Source organism: Neopsephotus bourkii, unplaced genomic scaffold (genome assembly GCF_033783945.1).
Source record: "Neopsephotus bourkii isolate Nb327-2 ecotype Australia unplaced genomic scaffold, CSIRO-AGI_Nbou_v1 NB_1052, whole genome shotgun sequence".
Classification (NCBI taxonomy): Eukaryota; Metazoa; Chordata; class Aves; order Psittaciformes; family Psittacidae; genus Neopsephotus; species Neopsephotus bourkii.
The window spans coordinates 2556220-2579980 of NW_026901541.1; the positions used below are offsets into that span (position 1 = coordinate 2556220).

At 37.0% G+C, this 23761-nt stretch overlaps 1 protein-coding gene across 1 annotated transcript in view; it reads right to left on the reverse strand.

The window, feature by feature from the left end:
* GPC6 (glypican 6) overlaps positions 1-23761 on the reverse strand; it is a 738749-nt gene that overhangs the window by 495303 nt on the left and 219685 nt on the right. The window contains exon 2 of the mRNA XM_061361119.1: positions 5010-5168. Within this exon, the coding sequence (XP_061217103.1) occupies positions 5010-5168 (159 nt within the window). The remainder of the gene's footprint in view (positions 1-5009; positions 5169-23761) is intronic.

Here is a 23761-nt window from a genome sequence, read left to right on the forward strand (position 1 = left end):
ACTATTTTTCCCCAAGTTCTTTCATAAATTGTGCAAGAAAAGAAAAGGGAATATAGGGTGTCTGGGATAGTATCTAATCTTGTAGGTATTGTTTTGGGAAATCATCACTGAAACTTTCCTGTCTTGTAATTCACACTGCTACTGCTGGTAATGACTGTAAGAAATATAACCAGCACTAATGGGTATGGATCACTGTTCTCCTAGATTGTAAAAAAGAGGAGCATAGGGAATGATGAGCCTGTAAGAGAGATCAATGCAGCTGCAGATTGGTTCTTACACTATCCAGGTTATTTTCCTTAAATGGCATCATGCCTCACACATTCTGCTGAAGGCTATCCATATTCATTTAAGTTCATGACAGCTATTCTTAGAGAGTCTTTCATTTCTAATACCATTACCAAGCCTATTACCATACCTTTTTTTTTTTTTATGAGGAGACAGTGCCTCTATTATCAGGTTCAGATCTATTTAGCTTAAATTAAAATTATTTGCTATAATTGTCCTGTAGTTGTTCAAAGGATTAGTGAAAAAATGTCATTGAACTGCCACTTGCCTCTTCATTAACATTCCTGACAAAACCTCCTGGTAGGACTGGTTTCAGATGCTGATGGAGCAATACTTAAAAGAAATTGGCTAGTCTATGAAACAGCTGCTCAGCAATGTCACTATGCATGAACTGGTGATAAGAAGATGATGCTATTACAGCTACACTGAGAGTGTAATATATTTTAAGCTGCTTTGAAGTATACAGTGGTGGTCCAAGAATTGGAGGTCCAAGAATTGGATCATGATTGCTTGTCTATTGCTAGGAATTGTATCTGATGGAACTCTTCACCTGTGTGTTTCCTATCTGATAGGTTTTTGTTCCTTTTCCTATTTTTTGGAAGGGTTTGCAAGTCCTATCACTGAATCGGGTATTTCTTTGGTAGGAACATTGAGGACCTACTGTTTCAAGGGGATTTTCCTCATTTCAAGGCTTGATTTCTTAGGCAAGATTCCCAGGAGATTTTCCGGATCCTCATTCACCCATTTCAGATACTGATATTTTCCAGATAAAAAATTCCAGATACTGATATTTTTGAAACGACCATCCAGTATGGTAATACAATGGCAAACACACAGGTGTAGGCAATACAGCTACAAATATCACAAAAGGCTAAGCCAAGAAACAGCTGACAGCATGCTAATTCACACTGATTACCTAGAATATGGAGATGGAATGAAAAATACTATTGTCAGACCTTTCGCTCTGAGGAACCTTTGAATATAACATACTCTGAGGAATAAAACACTTCAGAAAAAATGAATATAGAAGAATGGAGCAGTTGAAAGTCTCAAGACAATTACAGCCCCTTAGAAATATGGACGACAAATACGTAAGAAACTAGTAAGATGTAGGATGCAAGAACTGATTACCAGTTAAAAGAAAGACATCATTTCTTCTGATCACAGTTGGTTCCAAAATGCCTAATAATTTCCAAATCTCTGAGTTTAATATTTAGCTTCTCCTACTTAGAGTTATTACAGAAATTAGTTCTTGTAGAGATTTGGAAAGTACTGCACTTAACATAAAATTGAATATAAAACTTACACAGAAATTATGTAGGAACATTGCCAGCAAGCTGAGGGTGGTGAACCTTCCTCTCAGCTCAGCACTGTTAAGGCCACATTTGGAGTGGTGGGTCCAGGTCTGCACTTCCAAGTACAAGAGAGATACGCACATACCAGTGCAAGTCCACCAAAGGGCAGAAAGATGATAAAGGCCTGAACCATCTCTCATACCAGCAGAGGCTGAGAGGGCTGCTAACATCCAGACTGGAAAAGAGAATGCTCAAGGAGGGGAAGTCGTCAATGTGTATTTATGTCAGCTGGAGGGAGACTAAAGAAGATGGAGCCAGGATGCTCATTATAGAGACCAGTGACAGGACAAGAAGCAATGAGCACAAATTAAAAACAAAACCAACAAAACAACAACAAAAAGAAACCAAGCAAAAAAACAAAACTAATACCCTGCCCCCCCCTGCAAAAAAAAACCAAAAACACAAAACCCAACAAACGCAACCAAAACCCAAAAAGTAAAATTCCATCTAAACACAAGAAATCACATTTCTACTGTGAGAATAGTCTGTGAGAACTGGCACAAGTTGCTCGAAGAGGCTGTGAAGTCTCCATCCATGGAGATATGCAAAATAAGGCTTGAGGCTGCACGCGGTCCCAGAAGAGCTGACCCTGCTCTAAGGTGGGGGGTGACTAGGCCATCTCCATTGGCCTAGTCACACTGGCCTAGTGACTAGGCCATCTCCATCTCACATCTCAGCCATGCTCTGATTCTGTGATTCTGTGTAAGAATGTGTACCTTACATAGAGAGGCTAAAGAGGCAATGTTTAAATCACAGCAGATTGAGTTTCCTTGTAGATTAGATCATGAATAGGAATCTGGGATAAAATCCTGAGAAGGAAAACAGACCTCAAATTACCTCTCAAAATGAAAATCATAAAATTATTCCATCGATGCTTAAGTGATCGGTTTTGGGGCAGAAAGCAAATAAAAAAGGCGAGACATATAAAGGTCAGATCATAATTAAACAAAGAGTTTACATACCCCCGGAAAGTCTTATAAAGTATCACCCTAAGACATGTTTGGTACAGCAGAAAAAAAATGATACAAATGTCTGCACGAACAAAAAGGTTGGCAGCACCACCAGTTTAAATTAATTCGTCACAGGAGTTAATGCTTAGATAATACTGTTCTTGATAAACACAGGTCTGTACACAAAAAAAATCTTTCACAAAATCATCACAATTGGCTGTATTTGTTTTCTTATTTGTGGTATAGTAGCGTCAAATGGCAGAATCATCTATCAGAACTCCTTTGTGCAATCAAAGTACCAATTAAAACAAAAAAGATAATTCCTGAAGAGCTGAAACAGTGACATTATCTAACAATCCAGTATTTGCTTTATACCAGAAATTGTCGCCCTGTTTTAAACTACAAAATATCTAGATTTTTTTTAGTGAAAGTCTGCCTGTTAGGAAAATATATTCTTCCATTAATGTACTTGCCTTCTAGAAAAACTAAGCAGTTTTTCCATATAAGTGAACAACTGAATAGTTTTAGAATAGCAACAAAATAGTGACAGTATACACAAAGTTCAAACACCCTTTGATAAGGCTTCAAATTGCAAATTACCTTTAAAACATCAATGATAAACTAGGAAAATCACTACACCTTTTAATCCAACTTCCTGCAGAGCAGATCTCTAAGAATCCCAGAACACAGTACTTACAGCAGGTCAGTAACTTTCAGCTATGTACCTTCTCATCAGTATTAAGATAGAGAATTTCAGGTTACTCAAAAAGCCATAATGTGCTTAAGTTCATTTCAATATAAAAAGGCCTCAAGTTGACAAAGATTTAGTGAGGTGCCATCAGAGCCCTGTGGTCAATGACCCCAGTGTTTTCAGTAAACTACACTGCTGTTCTTGGTTTCCTTCTCCAAAAAGAGGAAAGACCTCTATGTGCTATAGATGTTTTGAAATGTCTGCTCTGTGGGCATATTCATCATGTAATACTGCACACAACTTTTGGGTTCTTTTTTTTAGGCCTTTAAAGTCAAGTAATATTTTGAAAATCCACTACATAAAAAGTTCCAATTTCACATCAAAAAGGGAAGCCATCACAATGCAGAGAACAACAGTCATCCACACCACAGTCCTCCCAAAGCCTAAGGACACTTAGGACACTTTCTATATTATATTAGCATCTGATCTGCTGCTGGGAACTTTTATCCAGCTCATACTCATTTTCCATTCTCTCCTTTTATAATTCATCTGCCCTTCTGTGTCATCTTGAGACAATATTAACAAAAAGAAGTCTTTAATTGGATAGAGAGAATGATACAGAATTACCCTAAGACATCTTCACTTTTTCCTGAAGGCAACCTCAGAGTTTTGAAGTAATCTTCCAAGTTCAGGGATAACTTTTACTCCATTCTCCTGTATGTGTGCATATGCCCCGTTACCTGGGGTTAGCCATCTTTACCATATCTGTTTGCAGACTTCCTACCTGCATGCAAAGCTCTTTGCAATGTTGATTTACACCTCTTAGTCTCAGACCCTTTTGAGCTTACAAATATGCAGAAATGCTCAGGGGGCACTTTCTACGCAAACACAGATTTCATATTTAGATAAAACCATGACAGGATATTCTGAAGCTCTTTTACTCTTTGCTAATCTGCAGTTTATGAGAAAAGCTCAACACAGTGTGACTTGTAAATACAGGCACAACCATAAAAGCTGCTTAGTGTTCATTATTAAAGACAAGCATTTAGTAAATTGAGACACTGAATCCTTGATGTTACAAAGATCTTACAAAGGATGAGGACCAGAAGAGATTGGAATACTGATTAGAAACAAATAAAAACCTCAAACTGTCCTTGTCAATTCTTTCTAGGTATAAAAGACGTGTTCCATATTACTTAAGTGGTTTACATGACAATCCCTCTCAAATGCAACTGAGGCCTTAGTGTATGGAAGCCAGAAGCCCTCTAAGAGACTCTGTACACCACAAGAAAATCATGCAGGAAAAAACTACTGCCTCAAGGCCACAAAAAGGCAGGATACAAAAAAAACCTGCTTTGCAATTACAAAAATCATGGGAGATCATAGTTCATCTTGCAACAGTGAACATAATTGCAAACCTAAATTTTGCATTTGAAACTAGGAGACAAAAATTATAAACCCCTCTATGCATATCTAATCTCTTTTTTTTCAACATCAGCCAAGCCTGCAAGCGCTTAACAGCCTGATTCTTGATGTCATTGTAATTAAAGGCAATACTCACAAGGCTGATAAGTAGACCAGCTGTAAGTTAACCCTTATCTTAGCCAAACTGACAACTGCAAATGTGATATCTAATCATAAAAAAAAAGAACATTGGAATTTATTATGGATTACTGACTTTTAAGTGCCATAACCTTGAAAATAAGTAAATGACATCCACCAGCCTACCGTCAAACTTCTTGTGCCGGGATACAAAAGTGGTGCGTACAAAGTGACTTGTCTCATCCACTAAGTTTTCAAACTCCAGTTTGCTCTGTTGGCTTAACTTGTCTTCCATTTCTGAGGTGCAACATGTATATTCCTGAGGGCAGATTCTCAAATGTTCCCCTGGAATGACAAGAAAAAAGAAAGTTTAAAATATCTGAATACAGATAGAAGTGTGTTGGTACCAAACATACATGAATTCTCTTCAGTTAAGGGAGGTGGGGTACCTGAAGAGCTCTTTAAGGCTTGACCACTTGACTGGGAAAACACTTTGAGTCTCTATCTACCACTTTGCTATAGTTGGGCACTCCATACACAGGAGGGAAGACATACTTTGGAGACTTGTTTTGATACTTTAGAAGGTACAACTGTCGCATGCCAAAAGCGATTCCTCACACTGAAGAAGCGTTCCTCATAAACAGACGTATACCTAAAAATTTAAAGACAATTGCTTCCTTTCTGTTTGTATTTGAAATGCCTGGACAAATACTTAGTGAGATGACTTGTTACAAGTCACCAAAGCTGTCTTGATGTCAAAAGCTGAAAAAGATAGGTCCCACTTGCCCAAATGTACCTGAGCATTCCCCCTTCTACCCTTCCTTCCCTTCTGCTTGAGTAAGTGTATTTTGATGACTGTATTTGGAAACCACGTTTTCTTAGGCTGCATTTCTTTTCAGACAGAGCAAATGCTCTGCTGAATCGGAGACAGCAACGAAGAGTTTAATTAATGCTTATGTTATACGGAAATGCAATGTAAAAGGTAATGAAAGCCTCTTATTTAATTCAATAGATTTATCTCTGGAAGCACTGTGCCAGTTCTTCTGACAATATTGCTTTCTTTGGTACAATCTGCAAGTGGAAACCAATCCTTTAGCTCATGAAATTAAAATTGTCTGTTATTACAAGAAATGTGAATTTCCAATTGACACTGTACTATGGGTGTCAGAAACATTTAGCTCAGTTTCTACAAAGGCAGAAAATTCTACCATTCCCTCTTGAGAAATAAAAAGAATGATCTGCCTCTATAATTAAAGTTACTTGTAAGGCAACGAAAACATTTAGCTTACTGTACACCAAATACTGATTAAAAATCCTGATTAAAAATCCCTTTGCAAATCTCTTAAAGGTGAAAATAAAATTATATACAAAGCCTAAGGGTTAAATAAATACCAGAGACCTGATTCTCATTTATATTGAGACTCTATCACTGCTGAGGCATAAAGAAGATTTAAATGCAATTTATACCTACTTTAAGTATACTTTTCACCATTTTTAATATGTAGTGAGAAGAATCAGGCCCTAAGATTTATGCTTCCCAGGAGTATAATACATTTAGCTGCTGCACCATTTTGAAGACAGCATCAGAAACATGTTTCCACATGCTTAGAATAAACATCATATTGAGTTTGTCCTCACCTTACTTCAATTTCAGTTTTGAATCATGTCTTTTAATTTGAAATTTAGTCATTCCTCAACCCTGACATATCACCCCATCTTAATCTGTTTTTTCTGCAAGTTTTCATAATACATTAACTATAGTACCATGAGATTTCTTTTAGCAGTGTCAAGCCTTTTTTAAAAGCTCACAGCTATACATCTTCAGGAAGGCTCATTTTCTTATTATCAGTTACTGTTCAACAGTACTACCTACATACATGTCCCCGTCATGTACAAAAGCACTATGATATAAAACACTGTATAAACATCAAAAGAGATAATCGTCAGAATATTGTAAGGATTGTTTCCCATGTTTACTACACCCTTCAACACAGTAAATTACTTCCTTTCCATTCTCAGAATCATACATCTAAGCCATAAAAAACACATACAGGGACTGGTGAGCCAGCTGCTGTCAAACATAAATGATAGTGGCAAAATAATGGTTGCCTTACTATCTACATCGCTGTCACAGGAATCTGAATTTATTCAGCAGGTAATGTCTGACTGTGGGGGCATCATAATATGATACGAGTTCTTTTAGTAACAACAGTGCTCTGAGTTTTTATTAGCTGTCAGAAAGACAAGGAAAGCTGAAAAACTACGTCATTAGAAGCACTGCCATGTGCTTGGTTAAAAACAAACAAACAAACAAACAAACAAAAAACCATCTGTAACTTCTGTAACCCCCTTCCTCAATAAACCCAGGGGGGTTTCCTCACTGGAAAGCACTGGGTAGACCTCCTATCCCAGTTCCAGCCCTGGTGGTAGTTTACGTTTTCTGTAATGATAATGTCCTGCAGTGCTGCTGAAGTGAAGAATTTTTATAAAATACAGTTTTATGTTAGCATCAATTTTATTTTTTTTCTCTTCTATCTGGCTCTGTGTTTTTCATAATGGCCAAACTATCAACTGTAATAATGCTAATAATTAAGGCACTGTACTTAGTAGTAGCCATGGGTCTAGATTTTTAAGAAATTATGTTATGCTGAGAATTATAAAAAAATAAATCATATTGAATCAGTATTGCAGTCATTTCTGTAGCATCATTTATTTTCTTTATTCTTGCTTATTTATTTGCAGTCTTACTTTGCTGCAAAATCAACTTCCCACCTTGGCTGTTACAAACTCATTCAAATTCCTGCTCTACTTATTTCTTCTATTTCCATTAAATTTCTTCTTTTTAATTCACTGGAATCTTCATTCATTCATTCTGGAGGCTCTTGACTGATGACATGAACCTCACATTTATCAGAAATGCTCACACCTCCTATACTACCTCATTGCTTTCCTAACAATGTATTCTCCTAAATCATCTATATTAACCACCTCCATTCATCACAAAAAATTTGCTAAACTATAATCAACCTTTTTTAAAACAACATTTCTAGTTTTCTTCTCCTTCCCTGCCATATTCTCCCTGAATTTTGTTAGCAAAAACTAATAATGTAAATATGCTTTAAAATTCTTTTCCTCCTCCTCTTTCTTGCTCAGATCAGATTGTAGATAAAGCAAAAGCATTTTCCACTGCTCCATGTCCGTGGAGTGTTTGTAGGCTTAAGAGGTTCAAGTACATTTTGCAAAGATGAAGTTTTCAGAAATTGTGGCTCATAAGCCCTTGCATGTTTGTACTGATCACGACTGGCTGCAGCCTCCAAAACATTCACAACTTGGACAAAATTTTGGACCCTTGCCTAGGAATGGTGGATGGAAATACTCAGACAAAAAGCAATTTCTGTATGTTCAATCTTAATTTCTTTTTTAAAGTGGAGATTACCAGTTAGTTTGTGCTTCTTTTTTTCTTTTCTTTTTTCTTTTTCTTTTTTTTATTTAAGGGGAATGTACTTTGTTTTGCATTTTTTTTTGCTTCTTTTGTGCAAATCTGTGATATAACAGACTGCTTGGATTAGAAATAACTCTGCAGGCTATATTTGATTGTGCTTCCTCTATTTCCCTGAACAGGATCATTTGCCATTTGCATTTTGTAATATATTGTTCTATTACTCTAAAAGGAGTTTAATATTGATTTGTGTATTTATATACCTTAAGTATTTTGCAAACTGAAAATGTGCTCACAATTAATGTACGACTTCCTACCCTAGGAAACTTCATATGGTCTACGCTCTTATCCTAATTTTAGTGAAGATTTTTATGGCACAAGTGACACTGGATATAACTGACTAGTTTTTCCTTGTTGTAGATGATGTCTCCCCCAGATAAGTTTGATAGAATGCAGTTATGCTGCACCAGCATTTTGCCAGACTAAACAAGTATTAACTCAGCAGTTCCCAGTGACCTACCACAACTCGTCTAACCACCCTTTCCAGCTGAAGATGCTGACCTACATATCCCTCCTCATGTGGCTCATGTTATATAAATCACATCAATTGCCTACTACAAATTCAGCTACCAGTATTCAATTTCAGTTTTATTACAGCTGTAATCTCACACCTGCCTTCACATGATCCAAATTGGCAAATTTTGCAGTTGAATTTGGCAATCCTGTTAGCATGTCACTTTGAAGTGTGATAAAACAATTTATAAAGCACTTGTTTTATATTCAGATATATTGCAGTTCTGTGTCCCCATAACATGTTACAAACCTCATAAGTCTTTAAGGAATTGCAACTTAAAACTCTCAAGCTGAATAAATGCTTCTATGGTGTATCAAAATGCCAGAACTGATCTGAGCATGGTAACTACTTGCAGAAGATGCAATCTGAAGGAGCAGTAAACCCTATGGAACATAACATTACCCTTGACAATTTCACTGCCAGATGTCCTGAATACTGGATATAAGCATTGATTACATTATCAGAACTGGAAGTATGGTCACATAAAATACTTCAAATCAGCCAGAATTTTTTTAGGGGTCAAGTTGCAAGTTTAATAATTTCCAAAACAATTCTTTCTGAGCCAGTCAGTATTTTATAGTTTCTATCCCAACCACAAATTAAAAGCACTTATATTGTTCTGTTGATAGAATGGTAGGACTGATGAGAATAGAAACATAGTTAGCAACACTGCTTCATAAATCCAGCAATGAATAAATGTTAATAAATTAAAGGGGGGAAATTCAAGGTGTGCTTTCAAGCGTGGTCACCCCTCATGCATCAACAGAGCCTAAGAGAAGGTAGTTCTGTATCCTCCACCTTGCAGATTAGAATAATGTGATAGGCATTGTCATTAAGCATGCTCTTTAAAATTAGAAATGCCTGCTTCAGACCTGCTCATATTCAACCATTTGCAGAGAAGGCAGTGTAATTTATTAACTATGAAGTTTATTAACTATGAAGTTTAACAGTCTTGCACTTGGGACAGAATAACCAAAGAGCCCAGTACAGGCTAGGTCTGTACAGCTGGGGAGCAGCCCTGCTGAAAAAGACGTGGGCTCCTGGTGAGCAAGAAGCTGAACAGAAGCAGTGCCTCATGGTAGCAGCAAACACAAATCAGATACTGTTTTGATCCGCAGGGGCATTACAAGAAGTAACACAGATATGATCATCCCATTTTATTCAGTGTTTATCAGGCTGCACCTGGAGCACTGTGCCCTGTTCTAGTCCTCACAGTTTAAGGAAGATGCAGACAGACTGGAGAGGGTCCAAAGGAGGGGACATGAAGATGATCAACAGGCTGGAGAACCTGTCTTTTGAGGACAGACTGAAGGACTTTGGCCCTTTCTCCCTGAAGAAGGTTTGCGGGGGACCTCATCACAGTATTTCAGCACTTAAAAGGCAGCTACAAAGAAGATTGTGGTTCTCTCTTCACAAGGAGTACCATGGAGAAGACAAGGAGCAACAGTACAAATTGCACCAGGAAAGGTTTCATCTTGGCATAAGAAAGAAATTTTTTATAGTGAGAACTACCAATCACTGGAACAACCTCCCCTGGGATGTGGTGGAGTCCCCACTGCTGGAGGTTTTTAAGATGTGACAGGATAGGGTGCTAGACAATCTCATCTATGCTCCCTTAACCACAATGTCTTGGACCAGATGATTTGTCAGAGTGACTTCTGACCTGGGCTGTTCTATGGTTCTGCAATCACACACTTCAGAGCTTCCTACCCTTGAGAATTATAAAGGACTGGAACAGATGGAGTTTTGTTTCTAAATTAACATTTCCCACATAATTTTATTTTATTTTAATTATTTTAAATTATTTTAAAAATATGATGAAGAAAGCTAAAACAAAATACTCATTCAGCTTTAACCTTTGTCCACTGTTTTGAGATTTGGATCTTATTCTGTACTGGAAATGATGTTTCTGAATACCCGCTTTTTGAAGTTTTCGGTTGAAGTGCTCTACTGGTAAAACAAGGAGTGTGGGAGAACTATTCATTAAGACATTATCAATTTTCTGTTATCAAAAGCTATTCTCCTCCAATACACTTATACCATTCTGTCACTCACATATGTAAAGAGAAAACAGTGCTATAGAAAAATTTGACTCACAATCATGTTTAAGCAGTATCATGTTTTCTGTATTAACTTATTTAGCAGTTAGAACTAAATTAGAAATAAGAGTTATATCATTTCAGCCAATATTCAAGTAGTAAAAATTAAAACATCATTTTGTTGTACAAAACCTGTTCCCTAACCAAAAAGTCCTAAGGCTCCTTCTGACTTTGTAATTATCTTCTCTGTGGGGTATAACAGCCCTGCAATCATCCTCTGTAAAACTGCACCTGACATTCAAGTTGCAGAATTGATCTTTCCTACTCAAACTGAAAGGCAACAGATTATGTTTTAAATTAATTCCATTGTAATATTGGCCTGATAAGTGATGACAAGAGCAATATTTGCACAGAAAATGTCAGCTGAAGGAAGGAATGGGAAACTGTTTGCATCATACAGATCACGTTGTCAGACACAACACTCCTAATTTTATTCAATGGAATACTCAACTTGGAAAATTTGTATGTCCAGTAGACTTCAAAAAACCTGTGCAACTACGTCATAAAAGAAAATAACTCATTTGTTTGCCTTGGACCCAAACCATCTTTGCCCAGATTCCTTTTGTTCCTTGAGTTCAATTAAAAAATTAATGCCTTCCAAACAGACGGGTAATTTGTTAAACCTCTTCATTACAGGTCCCACGGGGAACAGTCATTTACAAGAAGTCCTGACCCAGTTGTCCTTGGGAAGCCCTCAGTAATAAGCTACAGAATCAGAGGCCAAGGTAAACCTGCTCAAGACTAGGATTATACACATGCTACAGAAAGCGATGAAGTACCTAGGGTCTTCCTAACTAAGCTACTAGAAGCAGTACCAGTACTTCGACACTCAGGTCCATTTTATTTTCCTGTCATACAGTCAATTAGTTTTTGATAGAATGGTTTGCGAGAAGAATCTTTAGTTACCTCTTGGTGGTGTATTACTGGATCTGTGCTCAGTGCCTCATGAAAAGCAAATGGTAAGGCTGTGATTCAGCACTTTATAGTTCCAACATCTTGCTCTCTACATGTCTGCAATGTTCTGATTTCAAAGCATGTTTCCTCCTGAGAACAGCAGCCAACTTCCCCTCCCCCTCAATTGATTTTGTCTGTTTATTATATCCCCTACTATAATAGCAGAAATATCTCATACGGCATTATAGTGTGAAGTAGTATGCAAGCAGCACACTGCTTTACAATGATGATAAAACATGATGCAGTGAGGTTTTGTATTTCTGCTGCTCTCAGAACAATTTTATTACTAAGATAACAGGGTAAGATTGTATGCAGACATGAACTCATACAGATTTTAATCAATATTTGTTGCATAAAACTGAAATCTAAAGCACATGATGTACCAGACACAGATTTACACCACTTTGTTAATGTATCCAAAGAAATACAATCACAGCAGGACAGACTGCAGTTAGTTCCCTGAGGCTAACTGGGTATGCCGTACTGCCAAAACGAGTCCTTAACGTAGTTACACCATTACTAATACACAGGCATCAAAAGTTAAAGCTGCATGAGCTATGGTCATGCCATGTGATTGCACTGTCAAGTATATTTTAAAGCTATGCAGATGCCTTGATGATCACTATGTTGTCATGTACAAAATCCATGTTTCTAACAAACTAAGCAACAACTGTTTAGAAGTCTAATCAAACTGCTCTTTTCTTATTCACGTGGCTTCAGTCAGTCCAAGGAAACCTTTACATGCTACCATTAAACATGAATCTACCTCCCCATTGTCTGAAAATTTCATGATTTCCTGCAATGCCAATCATAGAAACAATTCACAAAGTCAACCACAATGTATGTTGAGTTGGTCTTAAGTCAAAGGCTCTAATGGGTCTGGCAGTGATAAGATTTTGGTACTTCTGCCATAACCTCTTTACAGAGATACTTGTCAGCCTAATCTCTTTCCTAGTCACTTAAGGAAAAGAGGGTTCAGAAAGGAAGGCTACAACTTACAAAGATCTCAGAGTTCTGTTATTGTACTGATTCAAGGTCTACTCATGAAATTTCAGAGCCAGAAATGCTGGCATTTGGCCTTTCATTTTTATTTGGAAACAACCAGTGTAAAGAGCAAACTGCCTTCACCAGCTCCTAAGTATTAACCTTACTATGTCACAAATCATAAGGCGGAAAGCAAAGCACTTTCTCCAAGTTTGTGTTACTTTACTTTATAAGGAGAAAAAAAACTTACTTCTCCCCCCCACCGCCCTGAGAAACATTCAAAGAATATGGCCATAAGTGGAATTGCTTAATGCACAAGAATCCAAAACATGCAAAACATAATGTCTTGTTACCCCGCTGCAAGAGCTCTATAGTTTGTGAGCCAAGTTTAGTGGAAGTTTGTGTGCCCTTGGTTCGGTTTTACAGATCCAATTGGTGTTACATCATTGACTCCCAGAGGATAGGGGAAAAACTTCCCCAGATGCTCCTCCTGATGGGACAAGCATGAGAAGAGAGCACAGTAAGGAACTGCCTTTTTTCTGCATGCTGCTCATTTCCAGTGGCATCTCCTTCAGGTGAGAGGGCCTCAGAACTAGAGAAATATGCATTTGGTTCTTTCATAAGGGTGCACTAAAGAATGTTCTGTGACTTCCTGCAGTAAATCTCATGCAGTTAAGGAAATCTCACCTTTCTCTGCCCACTCCTAGCAAAATTCACACTGCTGAAATGACTCTCCTTAAGTGAAAGGGCATACCAGCTGGCACAGGCGGAAAAAGAATTCCAGTGAAAATGTGCCAGTGGAAAATTCTCTTGTGCATTATTGTTTTTCTATTGACTTTGACTAGTTTTAGGCAGTTTTGATTCACCTATATGACAAATTAGAACTTCACTGAACTGAAAAACTCCATGCATTAAATTATGAATAAAAATATTCTGAATTACAAGGCTTCTAATTATCAATATGAATATAAAGCTTCTCTGTGGATATTATCAACCATAGCATGAGACTAGGCATCCTATTATTAACACCATGGATAGGCAAGCTTTTGATGAATAAGCAGGGAATTCTGAAACAGTTTTATTAAATGGTATTTCCTTAAGAATCTCAGAGTTCAGCAATCCAGACTGTCATTCTTGAAATCCTTTGTTCATTGCTGCTGCTAGATTTTCAGTTTCAATAACCAGCTGTTAGAGCTCTTACAACCTGGGCTAGCTGTTCAGTCCTACCACCTTTCAGGAAAGCTGGACTCACGGGCATCTCTGTGAAAATGGAGGCTGCTGGTGTGTGTGCTTAGAAGCCTGGAGGTGCTTGGAGTGAGGTGGTTTAGACCTGTGAAGAGCTAATGAAGCAACTGGGCCATTTAGCCCAGAGGAAAGAAGTCTCAGGGGGGACCTTATTGCTTTCTGCAACTACCTGAAAGGAGGCTGCAGTGAGATGAGTGTCAGTCTCTTCTCCCAAATAACAAGTGATAGGATAAGAGGTAACAGCTTCAAATTGTGCCATGGGAGGTTCAGACTGGGTATTAGGAAAATAATTCTTCCCCTAAAGGGCTGTCAAGCATTTGAACAGGCTGCCCAGGGGAGTGATGGAATCACTGTCCCTGGAGATATTTAAAAGATATGTATATGTGGCACCTAGGGACATGGTCTAGTGGTGGACCTGGCAGTGTTAGGTTAACAGTTGGTCTTGATGGTCTTAAAAGTTTTTTCCAACCTAGATGAATCTATGATTCTATGATTTGAACAATCAATTAGAGCAGGGTCCTTCAGAGGTCAAAGTTCTCTGGACTCAAGTGCCTGCCACAGAAGGCGTGCCAGTGCCCTAGACTTTACAAGGTCTCCTGGCTGGAAGGATCATACAGGCCAGGTGTGTGCTGCACTGCTGATGCTGCAAGCTTTGGAATGTAGGCAGTCCTGCAGTCTAACAGAAAGACCTACTTAAAATATCATATTTCTTTAAGTCAATATTTTCTAACAGAACACTGTTTGCACTGAAAACCTTTAGCTCAGTCTAATTAACAGAAACTATGCTTCTATAATGTCAGTCAGGCACAGTAATGGCTGCCAAAAGGAAAATGAAAGCTTTTTAGAGAAGAGGATAGTAGCTTAGATGCAGCAATTGTAGATTTCTACTATACCCAACAGTGCTTGAGATCTGAATCTACTGCTAGTCCTACATAATGGGGTTTTCTGTTTGTATGTTGGGTTTTTTTTCTTTTTTTTTCCCTTTTTTAATTGGATTAAGGCCCAACAAGTTTTTTAGTTATTTTTATTAGTGTATATTTGTTAATGCTCTCTACGGCCTGTGACACTTGTCAAGGGTCAGGGTCTTCAAAATTAATAACTGAATGTAACAGAGTTTCTTTCTCTTCAGGTGTTCTAATGTTAAATGTTTGACCTTTCTGATTAAAGATCAGCTTGAAGGGAAATCCATGTCTGAAGTCTTCTCTTAAGTAACTATACTTTTGAATGGACATTTTTGCCTGCAGAAATAAAAGGCCTCTGTGCATTTTTACAGACTTAATCAAAACATTTAAGTATAGAAGGATATAGTAATACGCTAAACAGGTTCTATCAGTCCTTTAAGGAATTACTGTTGCCTTCTTAATACGCCTTTTTTGGCACATTTGTCCAGTACAATCACTGTTTTTGACTGGCTGCTTACAGCAGGGATCTCTGGTTAACCTGTGGTTCGCTTATGGCCAATGCTTTCGAAAAAAGAACCCCTAAACAACAACTAACTTTTTTTTTTAATTTATTGACTGAAACATCATATGCTGAGTCTGATAGGCACAGTATTTTCCTTGAAGAAACTATGTAATTCTTCCCCATTAAGGCTAAATGGGTTATTTCCTATAGAGAAGGCAAGACACTCTTTATTCCTATTTATTCTGTGTACTTCAGCTGACACAAAATGGCCACGTATTATCCAAAGAGAATACTTGTCATATGGAGGAAAATGTCTGCAAATTTACAGTAGATGGAACTAGGAAAAAATAGACAAAGATTATGTCATAGTTGTTTGTGCTTCTCTTTAGTACAAGGAAGACTATAAGGCATCTGCCTAAATTCAGAGCCCATTGCACACATTACTGCTTCCTTCTCTCAGAAACTACTCAGACTAAGGCATTCCCTGGCCTCCACTGTGTGGATGAAGCCACAGTAAGATATATCACAGTAATGACAGGTGGAAATTTAAAGAAAGCTCTGGGCATGTCTGTACAAGCCTCAAATGACTTTGCGCACCTTACCCCAAATACTGTAAAGAAAACAACTGTAAAACTTTATCATAAAAAATGTGCAAGTCTGTGTTACAGATGCTGCCATAAAGCTTCCAAGTATTGTTATCTCTGAAGGTCTACATCTAAGGATTTCTTATTCCCTGCAGAAGTGCCTATCAGCTTCCCTAGGTGCTTCTGGTTGAACAGGTTGAATTTTGCCTTGTCTTCCTGCCCTCCATTCCTTCTTCTGTTGCAAGGCTGTTCTCAGAAGGAGCTGTGTAGTGTGCTGCTGTCCCCATCCAAAAGTAGAAGTGCTTTTTGAGTTTAAGAGGTGATCTTTTTCACCCATAACAGGGAACAACTCCCCCCAACCAAAACCCCACACCCCCCCCCCCCCCCCTCCCCCTGGCAGAGCAGAGACTCACAAAGTCCTTGCCAAACCAAAACATCATTTTTATCAGCTTTGTTCCCAGCCCGAAAGTCAAAACACAGCACTGCACCAGCTACCAAAAAAAAAAAACCCCAAACCCAACAATTACTTACAGACATTTGGCAAACAGCAAGAATAAAATAAGAGCTAGGTCAACATGGACATAATTCTAGTATGAATCATGTATATTTAGGAGATAGTAATATTTGGGGAATTATTTTTTTCCCTTTTTCTGGACTAATTATGTAATTCAACTCTGGGCTTGACAGCAGCTGTAGTAAATATTTCACAGTACTTTCTGGTGCTGTGTTTTACCAATGCATGACTAAAATATTTTGCGTACAATATTTTTCCTTTTTCACCTTGGAAAGAAAACTTGAAAAGAGGAAAAAACAGTACTAGACAATACCCCTGAAGTTGTTCTTTAAACAGGAGCTACTAGCAATCACTAAATTCTAGTAATGTTGATATATCCGTTCAACAGTATTAACTTTTACTGTCAATAAAATTATATTCAATAGAAAATGTCCTAATAAAATTCACATTATGCTTTTCTTTATCACTGCCTTTACTGACTTTCAAAAAGAGGTCATATTTTATTTTCCTTGCACATCCATGCACAAATACACCTGTAAAAGATGACTGACAAGTTTCAGCTAAGGAATACATCTAGTAAACTATATGTGTGAGCAACATTAAATTGTTTTTTTCAGCCTTTTCAGAGTACCTGTCTCCTTGACAAGTAAAGGCAATGTCTGTTATTTCAGAGGAAAAAAATAAAGTTATCTGGTAAACTGTAAAGCATCTGAAGGAATGTCTCCACTATTACAGGAACAGCCCTTCTATTTAATCACTGAATCACAAAATAGTTAGGGTTGGAAAGGACCTTAAGATCATCTAGTTTCAAACCCCCTGCCATGGGCAAGTACACCTCACACCAAACCATGTCACCCAAGACTCCATCCAATCTGTCCTCGAATACTGCCAGGGATGAAGCATTCACGATGTCCTTTGGCAACCTGTTCCAGTGCCTCACCACCCTCACCATAAATAACTTCTTCCTTATATCTAACTCAAACTTCCCCTGTTTTAAGTCTGAACCCATTGCCCTTGTCCTATCACTACAGTCCCTAATGAAGAGTCCTTCTCCAGCATCCTTGTAAGCATTTCTATATGACTAAGTTACTGCACACCTGTGGCACATTTCTTGAATGTGACAGAGCCTATGTAGTCTTTTCTTGGTTCAATTCATGGGCAATAAGGAGAGGTATTGGAACAGGCTTCCCAGGGAAGTGGTGGAAACACTGTCCCTGGAAGTGTTCAAAAACCGTATAAATGAGGCTGATATGGTTTAGTGGTAGATTTGGCAGTCCTGAGGTAACCATTTGACTTGATGATCACAGACTCATAGAATACCAGGTTGGAAGGGCCCTGAAGATCATCTAGTCTAACCTTTTAAGACAAAACATGACCTACACAAGATGACACAGCAACCTGTCCAGCTGAATCTTAAAAGTGTTCAACATTGATGAATCCACCACTTCCCTGGTGAGACTATTCCAATGGTTGATTGTTCCCATTGTGAAAAATTTTCCTCGTGTCCAGACGGCATCTCTTGAAGTTCTTTTCCAACCTACTTGATTCTGTGATTGTATGATTCTATATCAGGAGATGTAGCTTCACTATGAGCTGGTGATTAAAATAGTAAGTTTAAAAATAGCATGCATAAATTACAAACATTTATACATATACATGTAACTAAATGCATGGCATGAAAAAATATACTTTCTTCTTGTGAAACTGTTGAAAGGCATTCTCAGAAAAAACGAAGTCTGGCTGCCTCTGTGATGAAAAATATCAAGATTGGTCTGCTTACAGTGGGTTTCTGAGAAAAGGCAATAATCATGTTACATAAAAGCCAAGATTCAGTCATCAACAAAACAAGTCAAAATGGTTTATGAAAAAGACATATACAAAATATATACACCGGACAGGAAATAACCTCTTCACTGAGTTGGCACCTTTTTAAATTATGAATTAGGGATTCATGATCCTAATAAATACAATATACTACTGGTTAATAGCTCTCACAGCATTTTATGCCTTTGAAAGAGATTTATGTGTTTATAATGAGGAACAATATAGTACAGGTGCTATTAACTTCACTAAAAGTTATGCATAGAAAAAAAGGAAAAGCAAATCCTGTACATTTTGATTGAATAGAAAATACAAAAGCATTTTGCTAAGATTTTTCCTTGTGTACTGTTTTCTCAGGAAGAAGTCTGTATTTCAAGGTGACTTCTAAGCAGCGTAACTAATTTGGTGGAGTTCACAAATTGCTTAATGAGTACTGTGCTTAATGAATATTCTCTGAAACTTTATGGCTAGTTTCTACATCCATTCAGCACAAGAGCAGTTTTCAGCACTTGTTGCAGATGTTTCCAACTGTTTTCTGCCAAATGCAAATTCACTTCCCGAGTGACTGAATTATCAAAGGCAATTTTAGCTGATACTACTGTTAAAAGATTAATGTCCTAAAGGGAGAATCAGATTACTACTTGCATTCTTTTAACATCACTTTAGGAATACTCTCAATCCCCTTCCACTTGGACAGCCTGCTTTCTAAAATCAATCCAGCATGGTTGAGTAGGTTTAGCCTTCTCACAATATAGTTACAAAGTATCTAAAGCTAAAGTTGCATCTTAATGGAGTTATCATCCAAAATTAACTGCATAGGCTCTTAACAAAGTTCTAAAACTTTACATAAACCCTAGTAAAAACAAGTCACGAACTAGCCATCTAGATGATTTCTTGTGTCACTTAATAAGTCACCTGACAACTCATAAAATAACTACCTCAGGACAACATTACTTCCTAAAATATGAAAAGCTACCCAAAACATTCAAAAGAAACTCCGAAATTATGAGGATGATGATGATAATAATTCCGCAATAGCTTCTGCACCTGAAAGCTCCACCAAGCTCTGGCGGGATGACTTAAACACCTTAAGTTACCTATCCATAAATACTGCCAGAAATAAAATTCAGCAATATAAGCTGCAGGAGTACATAACTTTTACTGATCTTCAGGTTTTAAATTTACAATTGAATTATTATTGATTATGTATTGATTATTGAATTATTGATTTCCCCTTTTTAGCCCTCTAGAACAGAGGAAGCTCTGGGGATAATCATGTGTTCCATGAAAAAGCCAAGACTCTGTTCTCCTGGCCAAACAGGATCTAAAATGAGTAATTTGCAGGTAAAGTTTTACTCAGGATACAGTTAACTAGTATGATTCATGTATCACATTATCAGGTCTTGCTTCAGCCTTTCCTTATTGTAACTTATAGATGTGTGGTCACAGTTAAATGGCTACTTAACCATAATCTGGTGATAAATTCAGCTGAGACAACCTTAATGCACTGATTACATCTAAGATACCTAAGAAAACATCAAACTGAGCACCTGCACTGTCCTCTTCTTTCAAAGTGATATTTAAGCTTTTCAGGCAAGAAACTGGAAATAACTGTGGAATAAAGATTTTAAATTCCTGTATTAATCTGAAACTATTATTACTATTAACATAAAAATCTGTTAAAAAGCTTACAAAATTAGTAATCATACAATAGTAAGACTCAGGCATATGTGCTAGTGACAGAATCTTGTGAGGTTACACGATAATAATTCTAAATTGATTTGTAGTTTACAATAAGCATGAAGATTAAATATAATACAAAAAAATATTCAAGGCTTTAGCTGTACTGTCTTCTTCAGGAATGAATTCTAGAGTAAACATATGAATTGAGCTCCCTGCGTTTGTTAAAGGCAGATACTGCATACTTCATGTCAAGCTGCAGTACAGACTTTGAAAAGAGAAACATCAAGCAGTGATTTAATGCTAATTTGATGCATCATTCAGAGACAAGACACCATCCAAAAATTAGTTTAAGAAGACACATTCAAAATACAAAATGATCAAACTGAAATTGTGTCAGTTATTTTATGAGAAAATCAAATTTCTGAATGTTGCAGAATTTCCTTTACAAGAGGGTGTAGTATCAGAACAGATAGATGAAAAGTAGAAGTAATACAGTGAGCAATGTCTATACTAGTGAAAGTGTGGCTGATCAAAGAAATACATGGAATCATGTTGTCTCTGACTGACTATATCCTACCTTATTAAATGCTCCCATAGCATTACATGATCATTTCTGCACTTAAATCTGATGCTCGGAGATGCGCAAAGTTTACCTATTTGTTTCATGGAGTCGACCTAATGTCATCTTCAGTTTTGATCTGCCTAAGTTGCTCTTTTTCCAAATTTGAATGAAGCCACAAACCTCAAGACAACTTAGTCAAGCTTGCTGTATTTTCCTTACTTACTTATTCAAAGCATAAGTTTGAGTAACTATGAGGTTCAAATGTGACCAAGGATCAGACTACGACCCTTAGATATTCTCAGTTTGATTTCAGACAGTGTAATTAAATTGTCAAACGAAGGCCTAAAGCTTATGAAATATGAGAAGGAAAAGGGGACTCAAAGGGAAATGAAAGGAGAGACAGGCAAAGTATAATAATCGGGGGTATAAATAATGTAAGATTTGTGCAGAAAGAACTATGTCATTGCTTTTTTAATTTTCGTAAGCTCTCTACTAAAGTAGAATATAAAAGCAAATCACCCTAATTCTTTAGACAGGACAAAACATTATTTCAGACACTCTGTACTGAATAAATGCACCAAAAATATCACCTGAATAAATGCACCAATAATGCCACAGCTTCACCCTATTATGGGATCACAGCAGAGTCAAGGTTGAACAGTATCAAGTGTATGATCAGGTAGGCAGCTTCTGCTCCAGAAGATGTACAGTAATGTGGATATGTGATTGACTATGCCACATGCTTTGGGGCTGAAAATCAACTCCTTTTGTCATCAATTTTCTGGTTAAGCCAGGCATGCAAGCAGAAAACATCTCTAGGTCTTCTACATCTTCTTAATTCAAAAATGGTTCTTAAGAAAGCAAGAACCAGTGTCAGGCTGGAGGGTTTGGATATAGGGGAAGCTTTATAGCTGCTCATCTTCAGTAGGCAGCAGTCATCCTTCCTGAAGGTCCACTCTGCAAACATACACTGCAGCTGGTGATTCTGTTCTGCTGTCAAGATTTCGCTCAATGTTGTACAGCTTTGCTGTAAATGCAATACCTTGGTATATTTTCACAAAAACCTTGTTTCCACAGTAACTTTGAGGAGGTTATGTTGATTAGCATATTTTTTTCATGCCAAAACACATCCAAAAGAGGGTAGAAGCAAGGAGCTCAAATAACTGGGTATAAGTGACAAATCAAGCATATGGAGTGTGAAAGTGTGAAATCATTGAGGAAGAGCTAGCAGATAACTCCTCATATGAAGTTTAGCCTTTTCTTGAAATGCTGAAAAGTAGAAAATGCAGTGCTATTTTACTAGATGTAATTTGTAGCATTACAGACTTCTTGAACTAGTTTAAACAATCTCAATTTAAACAATCTCATTCAGATCATTTTATTTTACTAACTGATGTTTCTGCTTCAAAGTTGCACTTATAACTATTGCTATTTGTCAGCGTACCGTAATAACAAAACCAAACACATACCACTTTAGGTATATGATACATAAAAGGTCTTCATATATACAGTTTTCTTTATTTATATGGTCATATATATATATATATACACCTTTAGTTCTCAGAACTGTTTGGTCTCACTGAAATTTACTACAGGGGTTAGATTCAAAGATAAGCAGTGTTTTAAAATTATAAATTATCTAAGGGCAGCAGCCTGAGATTTTAAAAATATAAATTAAAGCTCAGCTTTAATCAGAAATTTGACAAAAAAATCCCCAAACCAACAAGCGCAAACCCAAGCAACCCAGCTGTTACACTGCAGCTAAGGAAGGCAACTAGGCCTTTACAAAAATACTGCAGTTCTTCATACAGTATTTTATAATAATACACTTAAATACTGCTGCAAGCTAAAAATGTTTTTTTCCATGATAATAATCTAATACCTCTAAAAAATTAAAATGTAGACAAGAGTTTTCATTGTCAAACCATGATAAGCATAGTGCCTTACCAAGATGCAAAGATTTACATGCTGAGTGTATTCTGTTATTGTAGATGCCTTCAGGGCACAAATTTACCTAGGATTCTTCACTCACAAAATAAATTAAGATGCTTTGTCAGTTTCAGCAAGGATTAATTAGAGAAAATAAAAATATATTTTCTTCTCAGTACGTTGATGCTTTAATGACTAATATTTAATGTAAACAGAAAGAAAAGGGAGTTCTCTGGTCTCTGTCTTCTTCAGTTCAATTCTGTAGAACAGGCTGCAGATACGATGACTGGCATAACTCACAGGACTGAAAATCTTCTTTTCTTACCAGTTTTCAAAAATCTGTAAATTTATGAAATCTCTTCTGCACAAATATTTTTCATATGCATTTTGCTGCCTTTCTGACTTCTAGTGATCTTCTTCCCTTTTTCTTTCTGAAAAAAGCCAACAATTTGTATATTCACATGGGATCAATCTAAGTGTTACATTTAAATAACAGGAAGATCTGACCATTTAAAATTTTTTTTCAACTTTTTAACATTTGACTAAAATGAGCTGTCTATTAAAGTGATAGTCTACTGGGTTCACCTCTCCCCATGTTACATCTCTTATAAATATTCAGAAACTTGTTTTGATGTTGAAAATTATTCTCTTGTTTTTGTATCATCTCACTGTCCTTGAAGAAAAAAAAGAGTACATAGTACTTGGAAAGAAGTTTTCACATATTGTCTACACAAAGTATTGTATTTACTACACAGTAGAACAGCTGTATGATTTCAATTTATTAGACAGATAATCCTCAAACGTGTGCAGACAAAAGATTAGCTGTTTTACTGGAATGAGAGTCTTAAACCATAAACTCACATCTTTCAGGACTTACATCTCTGCAGAGTAAAGTGCAAAGATTCATATTAAAGCATTTATGTCAAGGACAAGAATGCGAGAAAGTACAGGCTAACACTGGCCCAAACTTCATTTATTTTATTTTTTTTTTAATAAAAAAAAAGAGCCTTATTTTCCAATATAGTTCCCGTCAGGCACTTCAGCGCATTATAATGAATTTTATTTACTTCATATTTACTGCAAATTCCTTTACTGGAAGTAGGAGTTAAAAAAGCAAGCAGGTAGGAAGGAACAGTAGGAAAAACA